General features: G+C 45.3%; 3 protein-coding genes across 5 annotated transcripts; 2 read left to right on the top strand and 1 right to left on the bottom strand.

Moving 5' to 3' along the window:
* Positions 1 to 637: 637 nt before the first annotated feature.
* Positions 638 to 1,900, top strand: LOC129602422 (trichohyalin-like). The gene is made up of 2 exons (XM_055501432.1): positions 638 to 857; positions 1,112 to 1,900. The coding sequence occupies exons 1-2, from the start codon at positions 638 to 640 to the stop codon at positions 1,855 to 1,857; spliced, it is 966 nt and encodes a 321-aa protein (XP_055357407.1). The 3' UTR covers positions 1,858 to 1,900.
* A 279-nt stretch (positions 1,901 to 2,179) lies between these two features.
* LOC129602424 (uncharacterized) lies at positions 2,180 to 3,155 on the bottom strand. Its single transcript, XM_055501436.1, has 2 exons — positions 2,688 to 3,155; positions 2,180 to 2,488 (listed from the first exon to the last, which is right to left on the bottom strand). Exons 1-2 carry the CDS (start codon positions 3,153 to 3,155, stop codon positions 2,180 to 2,182), a joined length of 777 nt encoding a protein of 258 aa, XP_055357411.1.
* A 3,009-nt stretch (positions 3,156 to 6,164) lies between these two features.
* On the top strand, positions 6,165 to 17,377 carry LOC129602423 (uncharacterized). 3 transcript variants are annotated; one of them, XM_055501433.1, is made up of 4 exons: positions 6,165 to 6,431; positions 6,880 to 7,630; positions 12,398 to 12,524; positions 16,928 to 17,377. In XM_055501433.1, the coding sequence occupies exons 2-4, from the start codon at positions 6,885 to 6,887 to the stop codon at positions 16,973 to 16,975; spliced, it is 921 nt and encodes a 306-aa protein (XP_055357408.1). In that variant the 5' UTR covers positions 6,165 to 6,431; positions 6,880 to 6,884; the 3' UTR covers positions 16,976 to 17,377. The 3 variants fall into 3 exon arrangements, with proteins under 3 accessions (XP_055357408.1, XP_055357409.1, XP_055357410.1); XM_055501434.1 differs by having other exon boundaries at positions 6,165 to 6,459; XM_055501435.1 differs by lacking the exon at positions 6,165 to 6,431 and adding an exon at positions 6,546 to 6,605.
* Positions 17,378 to 18,304: the final 927 nt, after the last annotated feature.

The following is an 18,304-nucleotide window of genomic DNA, read 5'->3' as shown; positions in this document are numbered from 1 at the left end:
ATTTGGGTAAGCGTTGCGCGTCGGGTAACGGGAAAACGCGTAAAAAATGTGACGTAACAGCGTGTAACCAAGCAAACATTCTGATTCGCAGTCACAAAATCTGGGATGGGTTTTCAGCTTACTTGTCCGCGTAAGCGTTGCGCTTCGACGTCGACGCGCAACCATTACCCAAACTATTTACACACTCGACTCACACCGATCAACAAATTTTTGAATTTTGGAAGAATTATATTCTAGTTGTTGCTTAACGTACACTTGCAGAATTATTTCTCCATAAAGTTGTTGTGTTGTTTACGCCCCTTCTATCTATTTATGCCATCAGCATATCGAGATCGCATTGCTGAACACAAGCGCTGTGCATTGTAATTATTTCTTGATCACGTACTGTGCCATTATGAAATCTCCTAAGAGGACGTCTCCCGCGAAGAAAAAGCGACGACCCATAAAACCGAAGGTTGCCAATGGAGATCCGCTGCCAGCTCAAGCTCTTGCAGATGCCTCTAAAACTAAACCCACGCTCCAGAAACGCGAACGCCGTAGTTGGAGCGGCTTGCCGGAGAAGCTCTTAGTGGAGTGGCTTGCTACCCCCGGAAACTATTTAACATACAAGTGCGCAAACGAAAACAAAGATGGCCAGATGAAAGGGAAATCTAAAGTGGATATATGCAAGGGAATCGTCGATTTTTTTCAGTCGAACGGAGTAAATGATCGCACTTGGCAGGTGGTGAAAGATAAGATTACTGCGCTAGAAAATGGATGGAGAAAAGCCAATCTTATCCTTGATCAGACGGGTGAAGGCGATGATTACGACGAAAAGCTGGATCGTGACGGCAAGCTGAAGATCGTTAAAATCAAAGGTATGAATATGTTCAGTTAATACGAAGTTTAAACTGCCTAGAAAAATTCAAAAAATTTATTTTGTCATTGAAAAAATAAATCTCGATAATAATAAAAATCGGTGCTACAATATATTCATATTTTTTTTACGGAAGGAAAATTCAGTATTTTAATTTTTTATTTAAATGTAGTATTTACAGATTATCTATATTTAATTTTTACAGATTATTTGTATTATTGCATTCTCTGTAATAACCCTGCAGTTATCTTGCAGAACGAGTATTGCACACGTGCAAATTCTGGGATGAACTCGACCCCGTATTTTCTGAAAGGCCAGGCAATGTACCGCCGTACGTGGGCAACACCACCGAAACCGTGGAAAATGCTTTGGAGTTGATGTTCCCGGCACACTGCGAAACTGTGGATAATGAAAGCGAGGAGGGCGAAGAACAGCCGCCGGTAGATCAAGTCGAACAGCCGCTGCAAGTAAATGGGTACGGTCTCACGGAAGATGAAATACAACTAATCAACGATCAACGCGGTGGAGTTTCTCGCACCTGGAAAGACCGCAAGCTAGATGGGGAAGTACTTTCGGACGACAGTGCTGACGTAACTAGCGTGGGGAAAAGTGCTGTTAAGCGCCAAAAAGTGGATTTGAAATTGAGCAAGAAGGCCAGACAAAAGCAGAGAGATCCGATTGAAGTCTTAGCTGAACTGGATGAAAAAAAAACAGCGCGTTTCGAAAAAGCTCAACAGCTCCACGAAGAGAAAAACAAATTACGAAGCGAGATTGAATATCGTCAGCTCGCACTGCAAGAGGAACAGATGAACATGCAAAAGGAGCAGCAACTTCGGCAACTAGAAATTCAACAAGCCGAACTGCAAATGCGAAAAGAACAACAGGAAAGGCAAGCTGAATATCAAAAAGAAGAGCTGGCCGTACGCAGGTTGGAAGCGGAAAACCGACGTATGGAACTGGAACTTCAGATGATACGTGCGAAAGCGAGCCAGAATAACTAGTAGAAAATTTAAGATACTCTTGAACTGTAGGAGTAGGTTTCAGAAGCGATGCGAATGCGGTTACGTTATAACAATTTCACCTCGCGAGGTGGTTTCGCGTACCGTATCAGTAAGGGTGGCAACTGCTTACAGCCAACCTCGTGACGTTAAGCAACCGAACTCGTTAAAATTTGAAACTCTCTTTAGCTTTACCAGCTGTCGCGCTTTGTTTAGCCTAATGCGCGCACTAGTATTATGATATTATTCTGACTTCATAAGAATGTGGTCTCCGGCACCACAATTTAATTATATTTCCAGACGATTAAATATCTACGTTTCTTTCTTAATTATGTAATGACCGAGCTAATAATACATAATTTCTGATAAAATCCCGCTTCTCTTTTCCAGCTTGTGTGTCGTCCATATCGATGTTAATTCCGACCGCACTTGCGTCTTCTTCATCATCTCTGTCGTCATCATTTTCGTTCCACAGCGGGTCATAGTAGTCTTCCAGCAATAAATTGTGAAGAATAATACATGCGCGAGTCCATAATACCGCTCTAGTGTGGTCCAGCTTTTTCGTCATTAAAGTTCTTATTCCCACACGCATGTAGGTAGTTGTACAATTCCAGCTGACTCCACAGGACCGCACCTACACCAGCTGTTTTTTTATATACTGGAATTATATAAGGCTTGCATCCATAAGCGCTGTCAACTAAAATGTATTCGTCTCCAACGAAAAAACGTTCAGGATGCTTTCCCATGTCTGATTCTCTGAAAACTCTGTCATCGTGCACCGATCCCGGAAATCCGCAATTGGCAAAAATAAATCGACGAGAGGCATCACATACCGCAAATGTGTTTAGTGCGTACCGCCGCTTTCTCGTAAAATAATCGTCACCATGAAAAGCTGGCTTATTTTCCAAAATAACGTGAAACCCATCTCCAAAACCGATGCAGTGGGGGAAATCGTATTGCTCGTTTATGGCATGCTTGATTTCTCGCTTTGCTGCTATTGTCGGCCACTTCACTACGTCTTTCTCCAGTGACAATAAAGCACAGATCACGCGCCGTGTATACAGTAGAGCTGTCCCAGAGCTAATTCCGAATTTTCGTGACACCATACCTTTTGATCCAGCATTTCCAAAAGTGCCAAAGCGATGAAGGGCAACAATTAGCTGTTCTTGTGGACTGGCCTGTGGTTTCTCAGTCGCTGAGGTGAACAAGGGATGGTTTTCGATTAACGACGCAATTCTTAAAAACGCATCTCTGGACATCCGCGATTCCTGGCGCAGGCTGTCTTCGTCCAAAGCAGGCATAGTGTGCTCAAGGAAAAATCTGCTTTTAGGAATTCGTTGTCGGCTTAGGTAACGACGGCTTTCCAGGCATATTTTAAATTTCAACAGAAAAACTGCATCATCGTCTTCTGACTCAAACACATCCGAATCAGATTCGCTGTCACTACTTTCGATTTCCAGAAAACGATCTTCCGCCGCATCAGTGATTAAATCTTCAGCCTTCAGACTGATAATTCTTTTGTTACACAGGTTAAGAAATCTCCGTTTTCTTGTCGGTGCCATATCAGAAAGTTAACAAAAGATGATATTTTGTTGCAAACTCGTAATCAATTAATTCAAAATAGATTAATGTTTTTCGTATGGAAAAAAGATTCATTTTGTAGCCTGTACCACAAACGCGTTTGCTTGAAACGTAACTTTTTTACACTTTGATGGTCAATTCCTACCCTGGCATGTAAACTTACTCGTCTTCTTATTTGTTATTTCATTTTTTGCTGACTCATTCATCGTTTTTTACGCGTCGCTCCGTCACCCGTCGCGCAACGCTTACCCAAATGTAATTGACCTCCACCAATGATTGCAAGCGCCGGTACACTACGTGAAAGTTAAAATTTAAACATTAAAAACAACCAAAATCTCTATCTTCTCTTGGGTTAAAAGGTAACGTGCTCAAAACAGCCGTAGCATTTCCTTTTACAACGGCGAGACTAAAACGCTGCTTAATGAAAGCAGTAGAACGCGCTTCTCCAGTTAAGTCTCGAATTTTACGACCCATGAAATACAACAGTTCACTGAAAGCGGGGCCAAATACTCCCAACGTTTCAATCACTAAAGGGTAAAAAAAGTTTCCATTTTCCACAAACCAATATGTCCGGCGCTTAGCATTTTCTGCGAGCTGAGCCACGTATCCAGCTTTCTTCGAGCTGCCGGTGACATGCGAGTCTGCGACCGTACACCAACTGGTTACATCCCACACCAGCAGTTTCCCTTGGCGGACAGGGATTAGCGTCATGCCGTCGGGCCTTTTTCCGTTCACACTTGATAAGCCGGTCGGTTCTAGCTGACAAGGAAAACCGGCGCTTTCGCAACAATTCTTAGCAATAATGTTCATTTCTTTATGCCGCGCCCATCGTCCCTTGGTTGACTTATTGCAGGATAACCCGTGATGTCCGTTAGTTTCTACTTGAGTGCCGCACGCAACGCAGTTGTGTGCCACTATAACGGGCAATCCAAACCGCAATGCGACACAAATGCTGACCTCGTCGTCTCTAAGGAACGTTCCCAGGCATGGAGCGGGCAACGCATTCAACCAGGCGCCGAAATCTCTGTCAAGTGCAGACAGCAAAACCGCCCTGTCACGTTCTTTTCCTTCTGTACACAACATTAGCATGGCAATGTCCCGCTCAATCATTGGTGCATCCCATGCGTACTGAAACGTCCGAATAAAATCAGCTGGGATCTCGAATTGCGTATGCTGTAACCAGGACTCCATAGCTGCTCTCGTTAGACACTCTTCAGTTGACTGGTAAAATTCAGAAACGATGGGCTGCACAGAGTACACCGATGCCAAAAAGGCACAGACAGCTAATGTCTCTGTGCGGCGCGTTCCCAAACCTCCCCGCCGTACTGGAAAAGACATCTGAGTCCACTGCACTTCAGAAACCTTTACATTGACCAACCGCTCAAACCCCAACCGCAGCGTGTCGTCGTATTCTTTTAGAAACTGAGGATGTTCATAACAACGTGAAGTACGCAAACCGTATAGCACTTCTGGAATGCTCAGGCAGTTTTTGAGGAGAAAATGGCTGTAATGGGCTGGCAATTTCTCCAAACGATGTACGAATTTTTTAAGTTGTTCCGTTTTACTAGCCAAAAATCCCGCGCATGCCGGCGACGTCATAGGCGCTCCTGATAAGTTGAAATTGTCCGTGGTCAGCTGTATCATGTCTGGCCAGCTGCTCAACAGTGATGTCCGGATTAATGATTCATCTTTGTCACTCGTCACAATTGGGAAAAATTCGCACTTGCTTGATGTTATTTGGCTATTGCCTGAATAAAGAGATGCAGGGCAATACTTCCATTGAAAAACAAACATAAAAATTAGTTTTTGGCCACGCCCAGTGGACCATTGCCGATGGAAATACTTTTTTAAGTAATACCAGTACCTACTCTTTCTTCAAACAAAAAACAATCAATTTTTCTGAGGCTGAGCCTCTGACCGTGCTCTGGTTAGACAATAATGGCAGCTGTATGTATGTTCTCATTTTTTTTTAAATCGACTGTTTTCAAAAAGGCTGAAAATTGTAAGAAAGCGTGGGTTGCGGTTCTTTTTTTTTGCAAAAGATAGATAACATATGATAAAAGTCCTGAACTCTCCGTTAGCCCCGGAATACAGTTTGAAACACTGATCACCTTACGCCGTGTGCTAGGGCCGTTTTCTAATCGCTGCTGAAATAAAAATTTCTTTTATTTAAATCTTGTACTGTATTTCGCCTCAAGTTGTTGTGTATCGTATGTACTTACGTTACTTATGTTGTGGTAGTGTATCATATGTACACCATGTAATTATAATGATAAATTCAACATGTGATGATGCTGTAATTAGTATTACCTAATTATATGTTTGGCGTTTCCTGTTTTGATAAAAGGACCGAAGCATATCCTTTTAAGGGAAGCAACCCTTGATCTGTAAATCCAGGTCTACATACATATATACCGTAGCTAAAAATAAGTTTTAATGCATGGTAAGTGCACGAGCATCAGCGGCAGTAACACGATCAGATTTTTATAGCTTGCACCGTCGTCTGCTTTCTAGCAGTGTAGCGGACTTTGGAGCGCGTCCTGTGTTATGGATACCAATATCAAAGTTGAGATCACAAACTGAATACTGTACACTGCACAGCAAATCAATGTATTGCCTCTTAATAATACCACCGGGTAATAAAGAGTTTGCAACAAAAACCGGGGCCGACTGATTGAAAAGCAAGATGAATAGAATTACAGAAACTTCAAAGCGGCATGGTGCGCAATTAGTCTTAATTTTGCAGTCGTGTAGGCACATTCAGTTCGCCGCGCTATGTATCTCACACAGACTGTAAATTCTTATCGTTAGTGGTTAACTTTGCTCAAATTTAGCCAAATGATTCTGCATTTCGCAGCCACCGTATGCTTTTTATCCGAGTCCAATTTTGAAACTTCGTTTTATTCGAGTTTCTCCAGTATTATAATCATCGTTATGCTTATGTTATTATTATCGTGAAACATCGTTGTTGCAGCTGTCAGGAGTGAAAAACCACAGTAAATCACCATTAATCTTAGACCTCAAGTAAAGAATTATTGTTGTTGTTTAACGTGCATGTACTAACCTCCATACGTTAAACACCAGCTGCCATAGTTCATTCACTGCCATTAAAAACCCCTGTTCAGCCATAACGTGGCATCCATTCGGATGACTGGAGCAGTACAGGGAAGGTGTATAATATGCTATCGATTTCCCCCTTTATATGTTATTTCAGTTTTCCCAATTACAGTTGCTGTTAGCTTACTACAGGAACTTTATTTTACATCGTTTATACTGTAAACTGTATTCGTTTCAATACGCTCGTATAGTCCATCTGTACCGTACAGATGGACTGGAAGCATGGAAAGACTGGAATTATTGAAATTAAGCGAGATTGTATTGTTAAAAAGGACTTTGACGGTTACCGTGTTCCATTGGCATATAAAAATAGACATTGCATTTCAGAGACAATGATGGGACAGTTTCTGAGCCACTTCTTCCCTGACAACATTGCAAGAAATGCATTTGCTACGTATGGCGCGCATATGGAAGATGGCATTAGTAAATTTGGAGATGACTTGCAACAGGCTGCTGTGGCATTACGCGGTATGGATTTAAGCTCAATCGGGTCGCAGTTTGGTCAACACCTCAAGAACGCATCCAAATCTTTTGAAAACATGCGACTTCACGGCTTGGACGCAGCCGGGCGCGACCATGGAAAGCTATTCGGTGAAAATGTTTTGCGTGCAACCGAGCTATTAACCAGTCACGGAATCAAAGTAGTTGGCCTGAAAGGAGTGGGTCGTGATTTCGGGGTAAATTTTGCTGAAAGGCTGACTGAAGTGGCAAAAATAGTGAAAGATTTTAAAATACATATCAACGGGCTCAGTAAGCTTGGCCTGGCTGAATTTGGACACAGCGTGGATAATGCTTTCTCTCATCTTGAAAGAATACGCGTGGAGGCTCAAGGTGACATCGGGCCGCGCACCTATCACGCATTGCATTCTGGATACGCCCTGGTTACTTATGGCACATATATGGTGTTTTTACTACTCATTTTGTTGGGAGTAAATGCCTTGCGGTATCATGACTTCGGACTGTACATTATTGGGGCGATCACTGTAACGGGATCCATCGCTTACTTTCGGATGTGGAATTCAGTGACTCCAGCACCTGTAGTGCAAAATCGAGCATGTTCACCCCTCGAATTAAAAGGGTTTGTATTACTGCTAGTCTGCTACCATTGTCGTGCTAATTATCTCACAGTGCTAGTTATGTCGGTATGCTCGTATGACGTGTCCTCCGCTGGGCCAGCATATCCGTTATTCGTTCTTGAGATTACCATGCTTTCACGAAAGCATCTGCAGTATGGCCGTCTGCTGTTCCTCCGTAGTCAGCAGCGATCGTTATCGGGAATCGCAGTGGCGAATCTACAGCCAGTATTAAGGGACCTACAGCGAACCATTTTGGATCGCATTATTACGAGCACATGACAACATTAGAGCAAGTTACTGCTTTATGTGGTTAAATGCACTCGCCGGTTTACTATTACAAATTACAACACGAGTACTTTTAACAAAAGCTTTGGAAACTATCAGTCATTAAGCATCAATCGACAGCGGCGGCCAGAGAGAAAATTTGGTCTAAATTCGCTCCCATCGGCGCCGTCCCCATGATCGATGCAGCATTTCCTCGCTGTATTTCGATACCGATCCGTTGGCGAAGATATTCCGTGGCTCGTTTTTCGCCGGTTTCCTGACGTATTTTCTGTCCGAATTCCGTTATTGTTCGGACAGCTTCCGGTCCGGGTGGTCCGAGCGTCTCAAAGCCCAGAGCACGGAATAGGTAGTCCTGGCCGATATCGCGATATTTCTCGATCTTGCCCTGCTCGGCCTGTGCTGCTGCTGCTCCCGCTCGTGCGGAAGTCGCGACGATGTGCGATATGGCCATTGTATTGACGCACGTTGCGTCCCATGCCAACATCCGTCCTCTCTCCCATGGTGTCAAGGTAACGCCGTCTGGGCGCTTGCTGTCTGTAGGGAAGATACCTTGTGGCTCTAGTTCGCTTTCAAAACCAGCCGATGCGAGGCTGCGCTAAGTGCGCTTCACAATGGCGTTCAGGCATTTATGCGTAGGGATTCGTCCGCGGCTTTTCTTGCAGTTTAAGCCGTGGTAACCGCGGGCATCCGCCCACTCACCGCATACACAGCGGTGTGGGGTGATGATCGGTGCTCCAAGCCGTAAACCAACGGCGATTCGTACTGCTGAGTCTGTAAGGAGGTTGCCAAGGGAGGCAGCCGGAAGCGCACCCAACCATGCGCCGTTTTCTTTCGTGCTAACACCGTTCAATCTTGCCTGTTCGGACATGTCGTTCCCAGCTACCGTTCGTAATCGTTCAACTGTGTTTTGGACAATAGGATTGTCCCATTCCTTCTGGACCGGTCGCGCGTCATGGTGTGGGAGGTCTACTTGGGTTACTTCTTGCCATTCTGCAGCAGCATCACGACAGTAGATCTGTGGTTGGAACTGGATAATTTCGGATGTTAATGGAGCCACCGAATAAGCAGAGGTCAGAAAGGCCGGAGAGGCAAGCTTTTCGACGCTTTGAATTCCGAGACCGCCTTCTCTTACTGGGAGAGATGCCTGCATCCATATGTCTTCAGTAATGTTGACATTGGTAATGCTAGTCAAGCTTTGGCGAATGATATCGTCAAATGCTTTTAACAGGGCTTTCTGTTGGTAGCATCGGCTGGCGTGCATTTTGTAGATTCAGCTTTACTGTGCCCATGCTGCATCTTAACAGGTACAGAGCCTGGAGGGCCGGTATTAGATTTAGCCCCTCCGTCATTCGGGCGGTTACCTCCGTAGCACTGACGAGTGCGCCTGCAACCGCATCATCATGAATTGGCGCACCGAGGTAATGCAGATCCTTTAGCTGGGGACAAAGCAGGTCTGGGTACGCATGAAGAAACGCGTCGTACACAGTTTGGCGTTCTTCCTCGGAGCCTCCGATAACCATCAGCTCGCATTTTGCTATATTAAGCGTTAGCCCGCGCACTTGTAGCGCCTCCTGCAGTGAGCAGAGATCGTTAAAGACATCTTCAGGGTCTCCGCCGAGCGCATCACCGTCAAGAAAACACTCTTTCAGCTTCGACTTCAGGCGTTTGTGAGGTCCAATAGTTGCAAGGCAGCACGGTAGCGGGCCTAGAGGGTCTCCTTGCTGGATGCCCGCCTGTGAAGATACACTGTACTTGCCGTGTAACAGTACTGATGGTTCACCGTAGCACTGCCACACAAACTTGTAGTACTCCGGCATGAACTCTTCGGCAGATTTAAGTGTAGTGTATGTAGTACTCGTACAAAGATTGTACGAGTATCTCGTGAAATGGATAATGGCCTATGGCTAATGTGCCGTAGCAACGGTATTGTTGTTGTCCGTTATTGTTGCCATGTCTAGTGTTTAGTTGGTTGTTTGCTGCTGTCCCGAGCGGACATAATAAAAGATTATGCCGTTCGTTCAATACATGACATTAAGTATGTAGTTTCGGTCAAGCGAATTAAAGGCGTTCTTGACATCTAGTTTAAGGAAAACCTGTGGCTTGTCCAGAATTGCAGCATCTTCGATAAAACTGCGTGCGGCATGGACAGCGGCCTCCACACCTTCTTTCGTTGCGAAACCCAGCTGGATTGGCTGCAACTCTTTATTCAAGTGACGTAACCTGAAAGTCACAATGCGGCAAAACACACGCCGCAGGCTTGTTCCCACTGCAATGGGGCGAATCCTATTATCTTTCTTCTTGAATGCAAACAAGTTTGCACCATACAGCATCGGGGTAATGTCGTGGGGTACCGCCCCCTTCAGCATTATGTTTGCAACGGCAGCCAGTGATTCACATAACTTTCTACCTAGTTCATGGTGTTTCAGACTGATCAGCTCCTTCAGATATTGCGGTCGTAATCCATCAGGGCCTGCTGCCGATCCATTTGGGAAGGCACGAACTGCTTCTGAAATTTCTGCAGCAGTAATATCAAGGGCTATCGGGGTTGCGGGTCCCCGAGGCGGGTGACGTATCGGAGGGTTTGAAGGGTGCTGCTCCTTCAACGCAGCGAAGGTCTCTGGCGTCGCGGGCAGAACCGTTTCTTCGGTGGTTAGCTGCCGTACAGCACCGCTGACATTGCCGTCCTGGAGCTTGCGGCTGACTCGCTTGCGGAGCTGCACAGGAGCGTCTGGTTCAGCTGAACGAGGAGCGCGGTCCGTCGAAGGACCCTGTATTAATTCGGGAGGACCATGGTTTTGGATGTTTTGACGGATAATATTGGGGTAAGACAGGCGTGGTCTTTGGCTTGGCGCTGTTTTGGTTGCCCAAGGGTTGCGTAACTGAAGACGAGGAGATCAGTCCAAGCTTCACTGGAGTTATTGTCCGTTACTTTCTCCAGCGTCTGCAGTAACGCTTCGGCCACTATAATGCGGGTGCTCTTCGGGATGTGATCGGAAAGATGAACTGTTTCGCGTAATCCCGCCTGGCGGGATGGGAGATCAGTTGGCACGGTGCGCTGCTGATTATTAGTCGAGGCGCTTGGTGGGGGCGGTCGAGAACGCAGCTGACGTTGTTCTGCTTTGGCGCATTCTTTCGTTTGGGTCTCAAGGTGTTTCGACAGATACAATTCACTGGAAAGGACTTTCAGGCACTTTGGGCATTGAAGGGGGTTCGTCATTGTCGTCCCTTTAATAAAGCGTTCGGCGGAGAAAGAGATCTGAATTCAGGAGATCAGAAAAGAGTACTTACACGGTGTGGAACTGTGGCGGCTCGATAACTGCGAGACAACTGCCACGACAGTCTCTGGAGAAGATCTCCAGACTAGGTCCCGCAGCCACCCTTCGGTACTGGATGAGGGAAATTTTTCATCCAGGGGCAAAAACGAACCCAGTTGGAAAAATCCGACACAAAATCATGATCAGAATTTCCATTAGGTGTCAATTAAAAACCACACAATATTACTGTGTATAAAAGGTACGGTACATACGGTGTGGTTCACATTAGAGCACATGAAAACACATTCGTATCATTAGCACATTAAAACACTAGGTGGTTACATACTGCCCTTTATTTCACATTTGCACATTTCATAAGTTCACTTGTTAGGCGAAGAAAAGCGTTTGTGAGCATTTGCTGCGCAAATTTTCCTTAATACTGCGTCAACCTTCACGCGATTCGGTATCAAGGAATTGCTGAATTCATTTTGTAAGTTGTAACCCTGGACAATTCGGTCAGAGTATACACGGATCTTCTGGTCTGGACAAAAAACTCATACCCAGTTTCTGCCTTAGGTGAAAAATTCATTTTCGAAATTCCATAAGTGGTAATTCCCACCCGGATATTTTGTTATAGATGGTAAATCATACCCAGATATTTCTGTCCTATGTGATAAATTCATATCCGCATATTCTGCCCAAGGTGTTCAGTTCATATCCAGACATTTGATTCTAGGTAGATTTCCTATCAATTCACCATAACTGCGTACACGATACACCTCGATTTCAAAAGTATTTTCTGCTTAGAATAAGTCTTGATCTTTGACTCCAACATGATTGTATGAACAGCAAAAGAATCAACAGAAACAGATTTAGCACACATCATTCCCCGTTAGGCATTATGAACGCCAAAAAAACGTGTCCTGATTATTGTCTGTCGCACGGATATCGTTGAATGTTCCGAGGCCAGCCACTTCACGCTATAATATCGATACTGATTATCCAAAGCAAAAACTAACCCGAGCGAGTGTTGCCACTGGCGTCTCGTTGTAATTCGATTACCTGATTGTGAGTCGGGTGCAGTACAAATGCTTCGATTTTACAGTGCGAGTCTGCGACCAGTGCTGTCTGTGCCCGAAATCGTGCCGTTTACCCACGGTTTTGTAGCAATAAGCAGGATACCAGTTTCAACGTTTATACGTAATACGACTATGTATTGTATTTTCACAGGTTTAGGGAGTACGGTGGAGGCATATCCAGCGCATACGGACCGTCGGCTTTGGATCTCCAGGGAGCCAACAACCCGTGCGCGCGGCCCGGTGCGGGTGGGTCAGGGCAAATGTTGCTCAGTTACCCGGTGAGGGGCCTGAGGGCATACATTTAGTACTCGTACAGTGTTTATCATTCAATACATAACTTTGCTGAGACGACAGCAAACATGGAAATTTACGACGGATGAAAGCCACGAGAAAACGCTCGTCCTCGTATTCAAATTAATTAGTACTGGTACTTTTTTCAGCACATTTTTTGAAAATCATTCTTTTTATTGCCACTTCCGACTTGGCAGCGTTCTCAACAGAAAATTTAAAGTGTCAACTGCAAATTTACACTTGATATTACTGTGATCGCAAGACGTTTTGAAAAGCTCAGGGGCAAAAGTGAACATTTTTACATTTTTCTTTCACAAGACAGTGAACACACCAAAATTTCCCTTTTCCAGGCGTTTCGCTTCTATAAATTCGTGATGCTTCCCACGGATAAAAAACACATTTTATGGCCAGTCGTTCGCGCTTTAAATACCAAGAAAGTTTGCACTGCACCGACAACAGCAAATTTTTTTCATGAAATTTGCTGCTTTTTACCGTCTAGATACTGCGACCCTTTTTGATTTTCAAACCCAGTCCCAAGCAGTTCCTATCTTTCCAGAAAAGCAGTTTGAGTAGGACCTTTTGTTCAACAGTTTATTTTGCAAGAGGATGAAATTCTTAATCTAAACATATTTTATGCTTAAAGGAAAGTGAGCGGAAAGGTTGCGAAAACCAGCAAAAAGTGTCTGGGAAAATCACATGAGTTAAGAGTTAAGAAAACCGATATAAGCCCAGGCACTTTTAGAAGATCTTGGCATCACATTGGGGGGAACAAGCCATTCATAGATTAGCAAGCGCCTCAAAGATCTGGCAAACGAGAATTCGAATCAACAAAATATGAATTCTGATTTTACTCCAACTTAAGAATTTTGCTTCGAAGCGGCAGGCCAAACTTTCATGTAAATCACCGCTGCATTCCAATCTTTATCAGCACAAGCCGGTTAGAATACATGAATTGGCAACAAATAGAGAATTATAATAACAAAATGTCTTCTAATTTATCGGCTCCTACCATCGTCCCCAGCACGGAAGCCGCGTTGCCTCGTTGTATTTCGATGACAGACGCTGACGTAAAAATTCGTGTGAGCGAGGTTCCCCGGTGTGTTGCTGTAGCCGCTTGCCGATTTCCTTTATTAAAGCTTTGCCGATTTCCTTTTTCCCCAGGGCCCGAAGGTTTCAAAGGCTAGTGCTGCAAAAATGTATCTGCCTACAAGGTACGCATAGAGTCTGGCTTTCTAGTCTTCGGCTTGGGCCGCGGCGGATCCGGCACCCGAGGAAGTGGACTTGATATGGGATGAGGCGACAGTGTCAACGCAGGTGACATCCCATGCCAGACACATACCACGTTTCCAGGCAAAGGTCGTGCATCCGTCTGGGCGACGTTCGGACGTATGGGATGTGCCACGAGGTTCGAGTTTTGCTGGAATGCCAGCCGAAACCAATGATCGGCACACAATGCTGTTCAAAGCACCGTGTCGTGCATGTCTCCCGGCCGAAAACGAGCATGACAGTCCATGGTGGCCGCATACATCTACAGGCTTGCGGCATTTGGCTTCACATATGACTGCGCCCAGCCTGAGTCCGACTGATATCTTGAGGGTGTCGTCATCTAAGAGATTTCCGATATGCGCCAACGGCAAAGCATTTAGCCAGATACCTGCTTCAGGTTTCGACTGGGCAAGGAGGCCGGCTCGGTTGGTTTCATCGTCCCGGAAGACTTCCAGCAGTGTCGACAGCGACATGTTGCAGAGCGGTACATCCCATGCGCGCTGCGACTTCAAGTAGATCGATTCCGGGAGTTCTGTCTGACCGCTTTTGGCTGCATTTGTACAGCTATCATAATATAAAAACGTTGCGCTATCAGAACGGGTACTTTATATCCCAGTCCAATATTAAAGACGGTGCATATCTATTTACAGAAATGAAACAAAAGCTATTACAAAAGTAATTTTCATAAAAACTCCAATCAAGTTCTCGGGGCATTACTCAAACTCCATTTCTCGAAAAAATCCACGACAACCGCTGTAAAGTCCAACGAACGGTCCTTGCACACCTTCTTTTTGCTGTCCGTGTTCTTCCCATCCTCGGCCAACAATGCCCGAGCTGATCTACTTTGTAATGCTGCACGACATCTGTGAACTCTTTACAGGAATACTTGGTCACATCGAATCCGCTCAGGCCCTTCGATTTCGCCGCATTCTTCGGGTTGCACCCATCCCGCTCCGCCCACCACTGCACCCACTTGGCAATATCCGGCACCGGACCGCCGTTCGCCGCTGGATCCCCGTTGTACTTGATCATGGCATCCGCTTCGCAATGGGCTTCCAGGATCACCCGTTTCTTCGGGCACCCGCTCAACTTGTTGTCGGTGCAGAGCGCCACCGCTGCCATGGCGAACGCCGCAAACCTGTCGCCATGATCGGAGCAGGCAAGGGTGTCGATGAACCCGCCACCGTTGCTCTTGCCCGACGCGTAGACCCGATTGGGATCGATGCAGTCGTTCACTTCGATGTGGGCGACAAGGTCCGTAACGAACTGCAGATCGTTGACTTTTGGATCGGCGTAGGATGCTCCTTGTTGGATCGACTTTTGGATCGGCGTGGTCGTGTATCCGGCCGGGATCAAGAAGGCCAAAACGTTTGCGCTCGTTGACAGTACTAATGTCCAGTACAGTAAGTAGTTGTTGTTTTACGCAGTAGTTGCTGCCGGCTGCGTAAACAACACCAGTAGTACTGGGTACATGTAGTACTTAATACGACCACCAGCATGCCATGCCGAGCGATACAAAAATATATTGCTCTGGAAATGCATGGATTTAGGCACCAGGTAGCTTTCTTCCATCAATATCGACGGGGACATATTGAAAACTGTAAATTCTTAGTATTGCATCATGCAGAACTAATTTCGACCAGACAAACCCGATTCACAAGTGAGCACATTCAGAGGTCCCCCGAATTGTTTGACGTAGCGGTAGTGGGACTCCTTAATCTCCGTTACGGAAACATTGAGGAAACACAGATAGGGCTCATCGAGCAAAAAGAACACCGCCGCAAGATACCACCAGTAACGATAGAGACCGCCTGCGCTGCAAGGAAACGGTCAGAGTTTCTTGAAGTCCGGGAATGGTGAGGATTGTTTCCATGTTGTACTTCATGTCGCGTGATGCATTTGCCATTTGGAAATTGGTCGACATCCGTTTGAATTCTTCAGCAGTGCTGTCATCGGCAAAGAGATATTCTTTTGAGAAATGTATCCTCAGCATGGTTGTTTCCAGTGTGTCGGTCACAGCAAAGGCTGGCGTGTCAGAAATGTCCTGGATGTCAAAGCATTTAAATTCTTCCATACCGTTCCAGGTAGTTCTTTTGACTTCGGCACTCCCGCCATCGCCATCATATTCCGTATCGAGGTGGTAGCATTCCATCTTCCATCCCAGCCATGGCTTGCCTGAAACCGGTCATACATTTATTTGTCTTATATTAAGTAGTAATACAGTGAAACGTCCCTCGTTATATATTTGAACAATCAACTTCAGCGGTTGTCCGCATGTCGCAGAAGTCAAGCGGACAGATTCGTCGTTCAAGCGACAAAAATTTCCTAGGACCAGCGAAAATTACCGCAGCAAATGAGCGTTAAGTGTTGTGTGAACTTTCAACCTGAAATTTCGATTTCAATCGAAATTGTATTGGGTCGTTATTTGGCTATATGTAACAGTTTAAAGCGTCCGGAAGTGATACGCCTCTACCAAGAGGGACCTTATGGTGCCCTAGGCGTCCCAGTGCCGGCGAAACGTCTGCTATAAATTCGGCTCGTCGTATTCGTTTCAAGCTTTAAACTGATTTTGCACAAAAAGTCTGATTTAAACATTCATATCCCAGTAAAAGCATGTCGTTGTCGTGTATAAGCGTTCACGCTGGTTAGGGCTCTAGAACAATCTTTACTCTTCCACGCCTGTAATGCTCAGTACGGTAGGCAGAATCTGTCTCAACTGTAACAGGAAGAATTATGATGGAACTAGGTGAAGGTTAGCAACTCGAAATCCCTCAGGAACACTACCCACAATCTCCGGTCGCAGGTTCTGTGAGGATCGGCAAAGAGCTAGGTCGATTGTGACCGCGAGCAAACCTGTATACTAAGCAATAATCCGGGAACGACTATGTACTTCCGTACGAACAAGTATTTCTGCCTCTTTATCCAATTTTCAACACAGTCCACAACTCAAGGAAATTGTAATTTGAAAACAGTCTCAAGAAAAGTGATCGTAAGACTGCATGCCGATATTAGTGAAGAACATGGACTTATATAGACTTCAGCTAGACGACATCACGTAAACCGCTAGTAAAGATAACAGCAAATCACATCATAGATTGACTAGATATATCCTTGTGTGCTGCAGGTGGAAGGCGGACAGTCAGGATCCATCAGTACGTACATCCAGGCGTGATCCTACTCCCACACGTCATCGTATGCCGAAAGTGCTCGGCTAACATCAGGATGCCGAAAGTTCCCGGCTATATATCACCAAGGACGGCCACAGCTGTACCAGATTGAAATATTTTTACCCACAACCAGGGCGAGCTCGCCCTTGGATGTACGGGTACGCCTGAATATATAAATACTTAATACCGCTCGTTGCTCGAAATCTTTCAAGTAACATTGAGGTGCTGTAGTTTAGTGATTGTGTGTAACATTTCAATCATATCAGAACAGAAACTAGAAGTGACTACTGTTAAAATCCCTTTATTTTGATTAAACCGCGCAATTCGCTTTAACCGAAACTCGACTTTCCAGCCCATTGGACTCGGTTTCCATATTTACTACCTTTTTAAAACCCTCCAGTGCTCTTCTCTTCTTTGTACTAATCGTACAGCTGCAGCATTTATTATGGAGACAACGAGCGTGACCCTCAAATTCGACTCACAATTACATGCATACCTGACCGAGCCATCCGGATCCTCTCGCATAGGTCCGATGGTGAAATAACTGCAGAACCCTTTAAGAGGCAGATGTCGACTTTAGGATTGTTCAAACAGAAAACAATAAAACAACCGTAAGCAGTGCACAACAATAGGATAAATACGAATCCTGCTCCTGAATAGTCGGGCTTTGGCTGAGTGAAAAGATAGACTGCCAGGTACACATATCCTGCGAAGCACGCGTAGAAAAGCAGTCTAACGAAAATGTGAACCCAGTGGAACTTGACCGGGCCTCGGAACAGCCTCCGTAATAAATCTGTCACGGAGAACATAAGGTTAGTGCGTGCTGTACCGCACCAGTTAGCCGTCGTTGCTCCGATTTTTGTTAACCGGCCAAGTGATTGTCCAATAATGTTCATCCATTTATCCCGAATTGTATTTCTTTGTACTTCCTCTGACGTAACATTCACTTTCTTCGGTTCGGGCGACGGTGAATCCATAGGGATTTGTAGGCAACCGTTTGTCCGCCACAATTAAAACTCTTAAACAAAGACCGAAAGAACCTCTTGGATAAGAAAGAAATAAAAAAATGCCTGGCATACGATGCAGATTGGCGGTGTATCTAACGAGCACGGCTAAACGATACGGCTTATGAAACCGTAGACCAGTTGAACACGTTGGAGGCTGTCAAAGTCTTGTTGTGACATCCGCCGCAGCAAAAGCTGCTTTTTTCTGTCAACCGTGTCGTACGGGTTGTCGGCTGCTCTGTACGAATACGCTATGGACAATAATGTCTTGTTCACTCTGATCAGTCTGATGCCTTGCTAAACTATCTGTACGTAAGAGTCTTCTGCAGG

Source organism: Paramacrobiotus metropolitanus, unplaced genomic scaffold (assembly GCF_019649055.1).
Source record: "Paramacrobiotus metropolitanus isolate TYO unplaced genomic scaffold, Prichtersi_v1.0 Parri_scaffold0000453, whole genome shotgun sequence".
Taxonomy (NCBI): domain Eukaryota; kingdom Metazoa; phylum Tardigrada; class Eutardigrada; order Parachela; family Macrobiotidae; genus Paramacrobiotus; species Paramacrobiotus metropolitanus.
The sequence above is the reverse complement of the archived record's forward strand: the minus strand, read 5'-3'. Positions and strand labels throughout refer to the sequence as shown.